This window comes from Nicotiana sylvestris, chromosome 9 (assembly GCF_000393655.2).
Source record: "Nicotiana sylvestris chromosome 9, ASM39365v2, whole genome shotgun sequence".
NCBI classification, from domain to species: Eukaryota; Viridiplantae; Streptophyta; class Magnoliopsida; order Solanales; family Solanaceae; genus Nicotiana; species Nicotiana sylvestris.
The window spans coordinates 90,086,463-90,100,514 of NC_091065.1; the positions used below are offsets into that span (position 1 = coordinate 90,086,463).

The window sequence follows — 14,052 nt, forward strand, 5'->3', positions numbered from 1 at the left end:
ATGATCGAATCTGAGCTGCATCATAAATCTCCTTTGCTCGAGCGTGAGTGGCTTCAACATTAGCTCGGTAGGAGACCACGACCGCCTCCGCATCAGCCTTTACTCTTTCTGCCACAAATATGGCCTTTGCAAGCTCAGCGGTCAATCGAACCTCGAGCTCCTCAATTTTCTTGGCTCGGGCCAAGCTTTCCTCCTTCATGCTTTAGAGTTGACATTCGGCTGAAGATAGCTGGGCCCGAGCAGTGTCTTTCTCCGATGTAAGGTGGTTCATGTTCTGCTTCCACCCCAAAGTCTATGCCTCCTTCATTTTGGCCTCCTCGCGAAGTTGCTCGATCTTTTCAGCCGTATGTTGAACCTGCAATATTGAAGTGTTAGTCGCCATCTTCAGATTAATAAAACGAGCTTCCAAAAAATTACATTACCTGATCAATCAGGTTGGTTTGCCCTTTGTGAGCTATTGCCAATTCAGCTCGGAGATCCTTGATCACCTCCTCTTTTTGTCCAATAAGAAGTTTTAGGGCATCCCTCTCCTCCTTAAGCCTTTTAAGGTCAGCTCACACCGGTTCAGCTCTGCCCGGGATTTAAAAAATGCTTTCTGATGAAGCTTCAAGGCCTATAAAGAAAGAAAGGAAAGTTAGGCAAGAGGAAAACAAAGGCAAAAGTAATATAGATAAAGGGAGCTAAGGCTTACTTGACTCAAGAGTCTATGGGCCTCATCAAAGATGCTCGACGCATCACCTAGATCGTAAGCATCTTCGACTCCCGTGAAGCAACCGTAGAGAAGGTCCTCCCCTTCATGGGCTGTTCCCACATCGGGGGTCCCTATGGCCTGGGCTTCCTGAATTTTCCCTTCGAAAAATGAAGGGAGGGATGGTGAGTCATCAACATTTATTGCCTCAAGAGGCTTACTTGGGGTGTTCTCTTCATTTTAAAGGGCCTCAAAACTGGCCCTTCAGGTACGTCCACCAATCACCCATCACCGCGGGAGACATCTTCGGCCTCTGATGACTTGGGGATTTTTCTCGGGCCACCTTCCGAAATCCCTTCGGCCCGAAGCTGAACTTCTTCGACCATCACCAGATCAGCTGCCTTTGGGACCTCAACGCTCCTGTTTCGAGCCATCAACTCGTAGTCAGTATCTTCTTTTTCCTCTTCCTTATCTCGTAGCTTCCACTACATCCACAAGCAGGGAATGCGGTATCTTTCTTCAACCTGCGAGTTATGCTCTTCTTAGGCTTTGGAGTATCGGAGGACGAAACCCTTTTCCTCTTCTTATCCTTGGCTGGTTTCGAGGCCTCCTCCTCTTTCCAGGCGGGGGAGGCCTCATGATAGCATTGTCCCCGAGACCTGTATGAAAGGAAATAAGGTAGAAATAAAAAAGAGACATTTCAGAGAAGAACGTTAAACACATAAAAAAAGAGACTTACCATGATTTTTTGCCTCCCATCAGGCCTTTGCCAAATCACGCCATGCGCGCTCGACATATGAAGATGTCGATGCCAGTTTCCGAACCTAGCCCTCAAGGTTCGGAATTGCACCAGGCACCCAAGAGACCGCTGCTTCATAAGAAAGAATGTTGATGATAAAAAGTAAAGGAAGCAAAAAAATCAATAGAAGCTATTGGTGGGTTTGTACTTACACTTCATGTTCCATTCTTCGGAGAATGGCATATTCTCAGGCGGGATTATGTCAGAAGTCCTCACTCGGACAAATCGGCCCATTCATCCTCGATCTTTGTCCTTGTCTACGCTCGAGAATAGCACCTTTGTGGCCCGACGTTGAAGCCTTATTAATCCACCTCGATAGAGATGGGGATTGTACAGTCTAATAAGATGGTCGAGGGTGAAAGACATCCCTTCAACCTTGTTCACAAAGAATCGGAGCAAAATAACGATGCGCTAAAAAGAAGAGTGGATTTGGCCTAGGGTTATGTGATATTGGCGGCAAAAGTCGATAATAACGGGATCGACAGGACCTAGCGTGAAAGTGTAAGTATAAACACTTAAAAACCCTTTCACGTAAGTGGTAATATCCTCCTCGGGGGTAGGAATTACCACCTCTTTGTTTTCCCAATGGCAATCTTTTTTCACTTGCTCAAGATCGCCCTCGGTTATCGAGCATATGTATCTCGACATTGGCTCGCATCGACCAGGGACCGACGAGGGTTTCTCAACTTTAAAATTAGAAGTAAGATCGCATGACCCGGGAACACACTCTTCGATGCTTGCCTCCACCGGTGTTTTATCATCGGTCGAGCGCGATGAAGAGGCTTTTTCCTTTTGAGGAACAATTTTTGATGTTTTCTCCATTGTTATATAAGTTCAAAGAAAGAAGAAGATGAAACTTGTTGTTTTCAGAAAAGATTGACCTCGGGATTTGAAGAACCTGCATAATTGATAAGCTTGAAGGGAGTAGAAGAGTTTTTGAAGATTAGGAGAAATTTTGAAAGTAAAGTTTGAGAAAATTATGAAGATGATCTATTTATAATATTTACTATGACGGTTTGAAAACACTAGTGGCCGACCGTCAACTAACGATCATTAATGATTTTGGGAACTGTGCAGACGCGACGCTTCAGTCACTTCCGTCGCTTACGTCACGAGGGTGACGTCATAGTTGGTCGAGGTACAAATGAGGGGACTATTGGTATACGGTTAAAATCAGGCTTGCCCGATTTTATCATTAAATCAAGACCAGGGAATAACGTCGAGGGTTAGCCCCGTAATGGGTCAGGCCAGAGCACAAAGACAAGGTATCGAGTCCGAGAATTGAAGTGCCCGTCGAGATCAAGGCCATCAACAATCGAGACCTAATATGATCGACTTCGAGCGAAACGCAATAACGGAAGGGCGGAATATTCGTAACCGGTCGGAGATCACGGCAAAAATCCGGGAACAGATCAAATCAAATCAAGGGCGATTGTTTAGGTTAATCATGGGATTTACTTCCGTAATTAGAATTGTACCATAACTAGGACTCCTCTGCTATATAAAGAGAGCCCTAATCATTTTGTAACCAACTGACAATTCATACAGATCAAGGCAATATAATATTTCTCTATTTCTCTTGTTTATCAACTTGTTGTTCTTTAACTGTTCTTACTTTACTAAGCTCGAGGGTTCATCAACTCGAGGGCACTGTCCAAGCATTGGTTTGTTTTACATTCTTGTCAGTTTCCATCACTTACCTTTACGTTTATCAATTGATATTAGGTAAAATCACGTATCCTTAAAACCAACTATAAGTTTAATTGTTATCCAGTTTTTAGGGTAAACAATATATAAAGTATCGGTGTATGATGGCATATTTATAAGGTTTATTTGAAGTTTTATAAGAGTTGATCCTAACTTTAAACACTAATGTTCGATCAATGGTGGATTAAATGATGATTAGAGATATAAATTAACGTCGTGTTATTATAATTGACGTTAGTAGCCTATAGTAAACATGGAAATGCTAAAAGTGGGTCTAGATTTTACTCTAAGGATGAGAATTGGGATTTGGGTGGCAAGTCAAAAATGAATAATTAAAGTTAACGGGAGAGAATAAAATACAATACAATCAAACCAAATAATATAGTTTTATTATCCATTCAAATATTATGATCACACAAAATACCAAAAAAGGTAACAACCATCCCATCAAATAACTTTTTCTTAATTATGTATCATACAAAATTATAATTATGTATTTTGGGTTCCAACTAATCTTAAATTATTCACTAGTCTAAAAAGGGGAACACTCGGGTTCTTTTCTAGAAACAAACCTCCCCCCCACCCCAACCCCCCACAAAAAATAAAAAATAAAAAAAATAAAAGAAGAAGAAAACGACGGAGGGAGTTGAGCAAACCGGAGGAACCGGCTGCCTGGAGCAAACCGGATGTTTCAGTCGAGCAGCGTAATTTGCCTATGAAAATTGAGCTTCTCCAATGGAGGTTTCATCATTTTCGACGAGCTTTGCGAAACTCCGATATCCGTTTTCAGGTTGTATAGTTTCTAGATTTACTGCTCTAATTTAGTACTTACTCTATATTAATTCAACAGCAATCTCATATAGTCATATAGATCAGCTGAGAGAACTCTTGATTCCGTTTTTGAATCAATTTCTGTTTGGCGCATAAGTGTTGTTGTATTCTTCTGTGTTTAACATTTGAATTTTCGATTATGGAAGTGAATTTGCTGTTTTGGCGATTGCCGTACTCAATAATGATTTTGGCGCCAATTGATGTATTCAAGTCTCAATTGACAAGCGTGAATTTTCTTTCATCTTTTTAAACAGATGCTTTATATCTCTTTAAGACCGTGGAACATCATATTGTGCAATCACTCGGTCAATCAATCAATCAATCAATCGTTCAATTACACCTCAATCCGAAATCCATTCCATCCTGTTTAGTGTCTGAATTTAGAGGCTAATCATAGTTAGAATATATTTATGCTGCCGTACCTGCTGTAGCCCTCTTTTTTATAGTATGAGATTTAGATTGGCTATGGTTTTTGGGAAGCTCAAATAGTCAGACTTTGCACGTTATAGTATGCATTCTTCAAAAATTATACTCCTAGCTTACAACAATCATTTGGGCTTTGCAGAGACATTGCTGACAAAAGGTGAAAACTTTCCTGCGTGGATTAAGTGTTATGCATCCCCTTCATCCACGAAGAATGCCACTGGAAGTTTACTCTGTCATGCTGAGTTTCGTACTCAGAAGTGGAGTCTTTTGCAGGTTCAGCTTCTATGGCCAGCTTGACTTATATAAAACTGACATTTTTGTTTTCATGTGACTAGACCTGTATATTAATCTAGAATTGTGAAAAGTTCTTGTTTTTAAGTCATTGATGATTTCTGTTTGCAAATGTAATTCACATTTCTTTTTCAGGTTTCATGTAGCCGAAAGAGTGATATTCCTGTCATAGAAGCTGGGTATGCTGGCTATCCAAGATCAATTTACAAAATATTTTGAATTTTACATTTTGAGAACTATTTCAGTTTTGCCATACCTAACACATTCTATTTGCTTCTGTCCTGGATTTGCTTGTTCAGTCTCCTGTCGCTCCTGTTATCTATATCAACCTATAATATTGTGTAGTAGGATCATACTGCTCGCAAGATTTCATATCGTAAACTGCGAGTCAATATTACGAGCATTCTGGGCCTGGGCACTTTTTTTAGTTTTTTTATTACTGTTTTCTTTATCAGTCATTTTTGTACTGCTAATATACACATTCTTCTGCGAGGCTACCTTTAAGCAACCTAAAGAGACCTCCAACTTGTAAGAGAGCTGACTAAATCGGTTATGAGTCATCTCATAGCCTGAGTTCTATTGTTTTTAGTGGTTTAAGCTAATTGAAAGAAGGTTGAAATTCGAATAGCTTCTTCTATTGAATAGACACTGCAAAAGCTTTTAATGATTCTGTGGCTCCATATACATCAATTTACAACAACAGTTTTCTTGTTAAATGAGCGAGGATAGGACCTTGCCTCATTTCTTTCGTCAATTTCCAAGACATGTCATGGTATTTATTTACTTCTGAGTTGGATAGGGCCATATGCACTTCTCTGGGTCGCACTCCTGGTTGTGGAAGTCAAATTATTAGCACGAGCCGCCTTGTAGGGACCTCTTCATAACCTAACTGGCTGATTATATAGACTGGGGATTCTCAATATAATTCATATGAGACCTTTTTAAAATTTTAATAAAAGAAAAACTAGATCCTCTCTCTTTCCAGGATTACTTGTTGACTTGGTTGCAGTGAGTGTCAATTCTGTACCAACTATGCTTTACTGGCATTGTTCCTGAGGCATATGTGCGGAAAGAACTTGCCAATGTTGTGTGGGGCTCATCCTTGTTCAATATTTGGTCAATAGTATGGTGACCATGCTGCATCACTTCATGTTTTTGGCAAGCCTAGTATTCATTCATTTATTCATTCAGTTCCGAACAGGCTCGTGGCAATTGGAAATGTAGGACCTCCTTAGATATGTAGGACTAAATCTCTCTAGTGAACTTATGGTGGATTACAGCAAGTATTTAATGCTTGCAAAGTAGGACAAGCAATTGGAATGGTTCATGCTCCTTGGAGATGAAATACCGGTTACCACTATTGGGATGGAAGCAGCCACCAAGCTATGGACCCCTTTGTTGTTTTTGTGTAGATTGATCAAGCTGACATGGGAGTTTACATTGCTCGTACAATGGTCTCATGCTGGAATGTTACTGCAGGAATATTAGAAAAGACTTGAAGAGGACAAAAGGGCATCTGGAGTGATAGAGGTGGAGAACTAGGATTGAAAAATGATGGTATAGATTTGATATGAGCTCTACCTGCTTATAAGATGTTCCTTTGTATATTATGTGGACTACAGCTCAAGATCAGGCCACATCCATTTGTTTTTGACACTTAATATTGGTTGATTGTTTTTTATTTCTTGTATTTTTTTTGGCTTGGCTTGGACATGCCTAATCCTCTTCTCAGTATTATATCTTCTATAGTAGCCCCTTATCTGTGTTACCTTCTCTCTTATGAGTAAGACTACTTATTACGTAAAAAAGAAATCTCAACTCCGAAAACAAATCAGTGTCTAACTGGAACGATAAGATCAATCTAGACTGAGTACTTCATTTTTGCTCTTCCATAGATGATAGATACCTCCTTTTCTCTCATATGGTGATTTCATAAGCTATTAGTGCATTTCCAGTCTGTATGCTGAAAAATAAAGTCTGTGCAATTGCATGTCTCACTTTGCATGAGAAAAATCTGTGCTTCTGGGAGAGAAAAAAGTAGATACAACTGTGATTTATTTGAATAATCTGAATTTATATGTTTTACTTCATATTTTCTGTACCTTGTAGGTGCATGGATGACATATATGATGCTTTGGCCAAACACCTTGTTCCAACCGCTGCAGCAGCATCAAGCCCTAATTTTAAGTAAGTTATTATGCAAATCTATTTGATGCTTATCTGCATCTCAAAGCGGAAATTTGATTGCTATTTACATGTAATTTTTCAAGATAGCCATGGTTTATTTCGAATAGATGCACTTCCTAACTTTAAGGCCTTACTGACTGGAACCCGGGAAGGGAAAATGAACGAAAGAAGAGAGGATTCCTTTAAGTTTTTGCTATTTCTATTTTGCCTCTATCATTTGGCTTGTTATGTGAATGAGATGTATATGAATGTGTGCCGTAGAGAAAAGGAAAAATGAGACGACAGACCCTGCACTCCCAGAGGAAAAAGAGGAAGAAAGAAGAGGAAGATATACCCCCAAGAAGCGACGACTAGTGTGTATGTCTAGATTATTTGTGTACATATGTTACTAAAAGAGAGTTAACATCCATAATCATCATAGTCACTGAATCAGTAGGCGAGTCAATTTCAATAATAAAAATATGCATATTTGAGTTTCTAAATAAGAAGTTGAGCCATTATCAATAACATAAAACACATCTCTGAGTCTGCATAATTAACATCCATATTGACTCATTTAAAAGGGTAGAATGTATATCTTAATTTAGCGATTGTGATGTTTATGGATATAACCATCTACTCATCGACTCAAACATGCATAATTTTCCTTTTATGGATATTGATTCTCTGTAATTTTTTTATATTTGTGTTATTATTTGCTTCTATCATCTCCGATCTCTTCCCACTGCTTGTACTTCATGAATTTTATAACCATAAACTATTATTATTATTATTATTATTATTATTATCATCATCATCATCATCTTCTTCTTCTTTTTAATGACGGTGGTGGGGACCCACTAAGGCTTGAACAGATGGGAAGAAAACACCTAGTATTTTTAGCCTCCGCTGGGATTTGAACCTGAGACATCATGGTTCTCCTCTCATATTATTGACCACTAGGTCACACCCTTGGGTGCAACCATAAACCGCTATTATAATCAATATAACACTCGACTAATTTCCTAGTTTGGCTGATCCCATGAGGCACCCTAATGGAGAACAACTTGCCTAATTATGCAGGCATATTGTTGGTCTTGCTGGCCCTCCTGGTGCTGGGAAGAGCACTGTTGCATCTGAGGTAGCTAAGAGAGTCAATAAGTTATGGCCCCAAAAGGCTTGTTCCTTTGATTCTCAAGTTGATCCTCCAGAAGTCGCTATTGTTCTTCCAATGGATGGGTTCCACCTTTATCGTCATCAGCTTGATGCTATGGAGGTAGGATTTCCTAATGGTTTTTTATTATTCGTGTTGCTTCAGTTGACTGCAATTTCTTTGACTTTTGATCGAAAGATTTGATCTATGTAAAAATGGACTAAGAGCCCGTTTGGATTGGCTTAAAAAAAGTGGCTTTTAAGTATAAGTGCTTAAAAGCACTTTTTAAGTGCTGGTGATTGTTTTATAAATAAGCAGTTAAGTGTTTGGATAAAAGTGCTGAAACTTAAACAAAGTTATTGAAGTGTTTGGTAAATAAGTGCTGGTAAGCACTTGTTTCTGTAAAATGACTGAAATATCCTTAAAGTTGTTAACACTATAAAGAAAATGATTATGATAATATTTTATTCTAAATTAATACATATACAAAAAAAATTATAATTTAGTTCATTTTCAATTTAAACTGATTGCCTAAATATAAATTATTTATTTAAATAACATGCAATAATCTATTATTTCACCAAAATATATTTTTTCGTCTCATAGCTTCAAATTCTTTGTTAACATGTAAACTCATTGAAAATTTTGATTTAGAATATAGTTTCACCAATTTAAAAAATAAGGGATTCAACAGCAATCTTTTTAAAAAAAAAAATGTTATGGAACCAAAAAAGAAACTAAAACAAAACAAAGAGTTCGGCAGTGATGGAATTTGGAAGGCACAAATTGGAAATGGCAAAGGAAAGGAGAAAAAGAAAAGATTATGGAATTTGGAAGGCAGGGATTGAAAATGGCGGAGGAAAGAGAAAAAGAAATGATTGGGTATCTTGGAAATTATACATAAGTATCAGGGATAGCAATGTAAAATACTTGGTCAAAGAGGGGTGGCTTTTAAGCTAGAAAAAACAAAGTTGAGATTACCCAACTTATCACTTTTGGCTTAATTTGGACCTTTTGGCTTAAAAGCATTTGACCTTTAAGCAGATTTTAAGTTTGCCAAACACCTCAATAAGCTAAAAAATGACTTAAAAGCTGGGTTGACCAGCTTTTAAGCCCATCCAAATAGGCTATAAGCCGTAGTTGTTTGATGTGTGTCGTTAGCTGGTTTTGAGTTATCTAGATAGAAGACAGGACAGAGGACGAATGTTGAGCTAATCTTGTCTTCCACCTTAAACGCTGCCCCAACCTTCCAACCCCCACCCCACCCACCCACCCAAAGCAATACACACACAAAAATATAATTATTATAATAAAGCAAATGGAAAAAGGAAAAGAAAGAGATGAAAGAATTTTGTGGAAGAACAGAGGAGAAGATGTAAATAACTTTTACAAGAGACGAAAGAATAATATAAAGAACCAACCGAGGAGCACATCTGAATAATCCTTCAACTTTTTTCTTTTGGATTACAGAATTATAAGTGAAACTTTCTACCAGTGTTGTAAATAGCGCTCGCCTCAGCGCTAATAGCGTGAGGCGATGCGAAGTGCCGGTGCTATTTGCCTCTGTTGCGTGGCGATTTCAAAAAGGCGAGCGCCTCTGCCTGTGTAGCGAGAGGCGCCCTGTGGCGTCGCTTTTTGAAAGAAAAAAAAAGGCAGCGACCATCAGTGTTAAAAATACAAATTAGGGCTTGAGTTTTTCTTCTTCTTCTTCTTCTTCTTTTTGCTCTGTTGTTTGAGCGAGCAGCAGAGAGCTTTTTAGAGCTCTCTTTCTTCCTTCCTTCCTTTTTCTTCTTCTCTTCTGTTTTTTTTTGAAAATCTTGAAGAAGAGTATATGTTGCTTATTTTAGTTTATGAATCTACTATGACTATCTATTGAGTTTTTAATTTTTGAATTGATATATTATTAATATATTATTGCTATTGAGTTTTTAGTTTTATATATATATATATATATATATATATTATTATTTTTGTATAAATTGTCGCTTCACATCAAAAAGGCAAGCCCTTCGCTTCTTGCCTCTCGTCTCAGTGAAGCGGGCCCTCATCGCTATTTGTCGCCTCACTCTATTCAAAACACTACTTTCTACACATATTTCGGTTGGAGCATGCGTCTAGCGGACTAACTGGTTTTCTTATTTCATAGGATCCAAAGGAAGCACATGCGAGAAGGGGCGGTAAGTTCTCTTTTTCTCAGCTGATAGGTAGTAAATTTTTACACAGTTTAAGCATTGATTTCTAGTTTTAACTTCTTTTTCTCTCTCTGGAATATTTTTATGTTGAATCAGCTCCATGGACGTTTGACCCCAATTTACTGCTACAATGTCTTAAGACTCTTAAAGATCAGGTGAGTGAATATTCACATGCCTGATTACTTGCAGTTCCATGAACGGATTTTTTAGCCTTTTGAGTTAATCCTGTGTGGGCTTGAACTTTGATGTAACATCATGTTTCATCGAGAGAAGTGATGTTCCCCAAGCCGCTACCTTGCTCTATCCATGTAGTGAGAATTCTAAGATCTGGTATTCTTTCTTCTCCCAGGGATCAGTGTACTGTCCATCTTTTGACCATGGTGTAGGAGATCCTGTAGAAGATGATATCTTTGTGAACCTTCAGTAAGTTTACATCTATCTGGATGCTATTTTCTGTCTGTGATTGCACCCTATATTCTAATATGTGTCTCAATCATGTGTTCAATTGGCTATTTCGAGGGGAAATTAATGAATGGATAAATGAGCAAAGAAGATAAGTTTCATCACTTCATTTCTCTGAATTTAGTTGATGCTCCATGTAATAGTTAGAAGTGAAGTTAAGAATACATTATGAAGAAAAGATTGTGAAAGCTGGGCAATGTTTTAGATGTGCAGGCCGGCCGAGGTGTCTTTTATTGGAAGTGTTAGCTCAACCATTGTTTTCACTGTGATTGTGCTACTTCTGTTTATAGTTTTTTCCTACTTGTGGGCACTGGATAACCAAATTATTAATAGCTCTCTCACAGGTGTCTGCTGTTATTTCAATAATTTGATTGGAATACTAAATAAGTTTCTAAAGATGCAAAAAGAATAGACAAATGGTGAAGTTCTTTCGCCTGTTGCTAATTTTACCTCTCCCTTTCTTTTATTCTTTTTGTCGTCTTTTTTGGGATGAGTTTTCAGGTACAAAATAGTGATAGTTGAAGGTAATTATCTGCTTCTTGGAGATGGTGCTTGGAAGGAGGTATCTTCCATGTTCGATGAGAAGTGGTAAGATGATCTTTCTGATCCATGGTTTTTCTTTTGACAACAGGGAAAGAATCCCTGTGAATTTACTTTGAATCACCATAATATACTATACTGAATTTTCATGCTGAGGGATAACTTCAGTTTTTCTGCAAGTAAAAACTTTGAATTGGCATCAGTCAAGCACGAAAAATTTGATTGAGCGAGTGAATTGTCTTCGCTATTTGTTTACCAATTATGGCGACTTCTATCAATTAATGGAAGTGATTTGCAAATTAATATTAAGATACCACCAAGGGATAAGCGATAAGGGATATAGTGGGATGGGATCCCTCCACATTAATCATTCCTGGTACGGAACGCCTCCTCCTCCTCCCCCCACCCCCCTCCCCAACCCCCCCGCTTTAATGGACCCTACGTGGAGCGAATCCAAATTAGTCGAGATCCTTGACTTAGTGCATATTGTGATGCCTATCCTGCCTTCGAGAATTTTTTTACTAAAGCCATCTGTGCCGTGTGAGAAAAGCCAGCAATGTTAAGATTCCTGACTTAATGGAAAATGGCATGTTACTAAAACTAGGACAGGCCAGTTTTTATATTCAAATACTGTAGATATGATAAACTGAGTTTCTTAGATAGAGGTTATTAAAGACTGCTGGTAACAAGATCTGCTGACTCGTCAAAAACTTGCTGCTCGGCAGCATTATATGAGAATAAAGCTTTAGTGTTGTTCTTGATGTGTTAAGACCCTTGTCTTATATGTATTTACTTTTAGGTTTGTCGATGTTGATATTGAGAAAGCAATGCAACGTGTCCTAAAGAGACATATATCTACAGGTACATATTCCAATTGTTGTCAACTCTTTTTACTAGAAAAGGTGTAAACAAAACTGGGTAGTATAGACTGATTGGAGTCTTTTCATTTGTGTTGTAGGGAAGGCCCCTGATGTTGCTAAGTGGCGGGTAAGTGTTGCCTCACTGCTAATATTTTCCTTTTGAAAAAAAAGACACCAACAACAACAACAATAAACCCAGTGTAATCCCACAAGTGGTGTCTGGGGAGGGTAATGTGTATGCAGATCTTACCCTATCTTGTGAAGGTAGAGAGATTGTTTCCGATATACCCTCGATTCAAGTAACATTGAAAAAAAGTAACAAACAATAGCAATAAGATAATAGGATAATGGAAGCGAACGACACAACGTGTAATAATAAAGATTCAAGAATAAGAAAATACAAGAATAGTGCTAGTACTACAGGTAAGACTAGGAGAAACTCTCGTCTACTTTGTCAACCTTCAACCCTAGTTCTCGACCTCCACACCTTTCTATCGAGGGTCATGTCATCGGTAAGGTGAAGCAATGACATGTCCTGTTTAATCACATCTCCCCAGTACTTCTTTGGCCTACCTCTATCCTTCCTTAGACCCGTCATGGTCAACCTCTCTCACCTCCTAACCGTGGCATCTATTTTCTCATATTCACATGCTCGAACTATCTCAACCTCGATTCCCGCAACTTGTCCTCTACGGGGATACTCCCATCTTGTCCCCTAATAACTTTGTCCCTAATCTTATCTTTACTGGTATGCCTACCATTCATCTCAACATCCTCATTTCTGCCACTTTCATCTTCTTGATGGGACCCGTTTTTGGAAAAAATAAAAGTAAAATAAAAGGTTCAATGTTAATCCCTTTTAGGTATCATGTGGGTCAATTCCTATTGTTCCTCAGGTATTAAATAATTTTTTGGCTGTTCGTTGCTAAAATCTTTCCGCAGATAGATTACAATGACAGGCCCAACGCTGAGCTAATTATGAAGTCCAAGAAAAATGCGGATTTGGTGATCAAGTCAGTGGACGAATTGAGGTGATTCCCCGACTCATTACCTGCAGTGAAAGTAAATTCAACAGTAAAGATGTTTGTCTGAGAGGAAATTTGAATGACGGTGTCAAAAATAAGCAAAATCGATTTTTACGGATTGGGTTGAATCTGAAACAGCGTGTGCAGGACCTTGCAGTCTTGCTTGCATTTATGCTTGAGGTAGTTAATAAGTTTAAGGGACTGAAAATAATGGTTATACTTTTTCCTGCAAAATAAGATGGAATCCTTCTGGCATGTAACGCTGAAGATAGGTAAGTTTACCTTTTATGAGTTCATTTCTTCCCGAATTTTGTAAAGACTTGATCAATACCAGTGCAGGGAGCCTCCTGCTTGCTACTGTAGATGACAATGAAATAAAAGGATACATTTATATGTACATCATTTTCTATTTAGTTATTTTTGGTGGAGTTGATGGCCACGGGCTGGGATGGTCACAGAAAACAAGGAGATTGATTTAGGACAGTGCACATGAATTTATTCACTCAGTGAGAGAATTCTCATTATAGCAAAAGAATTGTACAAAGGAAAAACGAGGGATTTGGCGATTTGTGGAGGGAGTTCTAAACAAGAACAAAAGCCCAGTGCGCAAGTGTTGAGCTTTCTGTCCTGGACATTAACTAATACATACTGTCCATAATAATACTACTTGTATTAACACAGCATCCTGCTCAGTTCATAGTCTGCATTTAGTCGATACTTGTGTCATGCGTTCAGCTTCTGTTCTTGCGTTTCTCCTGTGCTGAAGCTCAGAGAATAATGATCGGATCTAAATATATCATCAGACATCCTAATCTTACAAAAATATATAAACGGACTCTAAGTCAACGACCCATTTGATCATCGTGTTCACACACTGTTCTTCCAACCCATCAGCTTCTGTTCACTCACTCT

The 14,052-nt window shown here is 38.4% G+C and overlaps 1 protein-coding gene across 1 annotated transcript; it reads left to right on the plus strand.

The window, feature by feature from the left end:
- Positions 1 to 3,716: 3,716 nt before the first annotated feature.
- Positions 3,717 to 13,537, plus strand: LOC104220224 (putative uridine kinase C227.14). The gene is made up of 12 exons (XM_009771052.2): positions 3,717 to 3,984; positions 4,591 to 4,724; positions 4,878 to 4,921; positions 6,852 to 6,929; positions 7,992 to 8,184; positions 10,208 to 10,238; positions 10,350 to 10,408; positions 10,603 to 10,676; positions 11,217 to 11,303; positions 12,055 to 12,116; positions 12,214 to 12,242; positions 13,058 to 13,537. Exons 1-12 carry the CDS (start codon positions 3,930 to 3,932, stop codon positions 13,148 to 13,150), a joined length of 939 nt encoding a protein of 312 aa, XP_009769354.1. The 5' UTR covers positions 3,717 to 3,929; the 3' UTR covers positions 13,151 to 13,537.
- The last annotated feature ends 515 nt before the right edge of the window (positions 13,538 to 14,052 follow it).

Excerpts from the sequence above, each read along its gene's own strand:
- LOC104220224 (XM_009771052.2), top strand. The coding sequence starts at position 3,930 with ATGGAGGTTTCATCATTTTCGACGAGCTTTGCGAAACTCCGATATCCG. Across the intron at positions 11,304-12,054 it reads TCCATGTTCGATGAGAAGTG|GTTTGTCGATGTTGATATTG; the intron begins GTAAGATGATCT and ends ATTTACTTTTAG. Across the intron at positions 12,117-12,213 it reads AAAGAGACATATATCTACAG|GGAAGGCCCCTGATGTTGCT; the intron begins GTACATATTCCA and ends TTTGTGTTGTAG.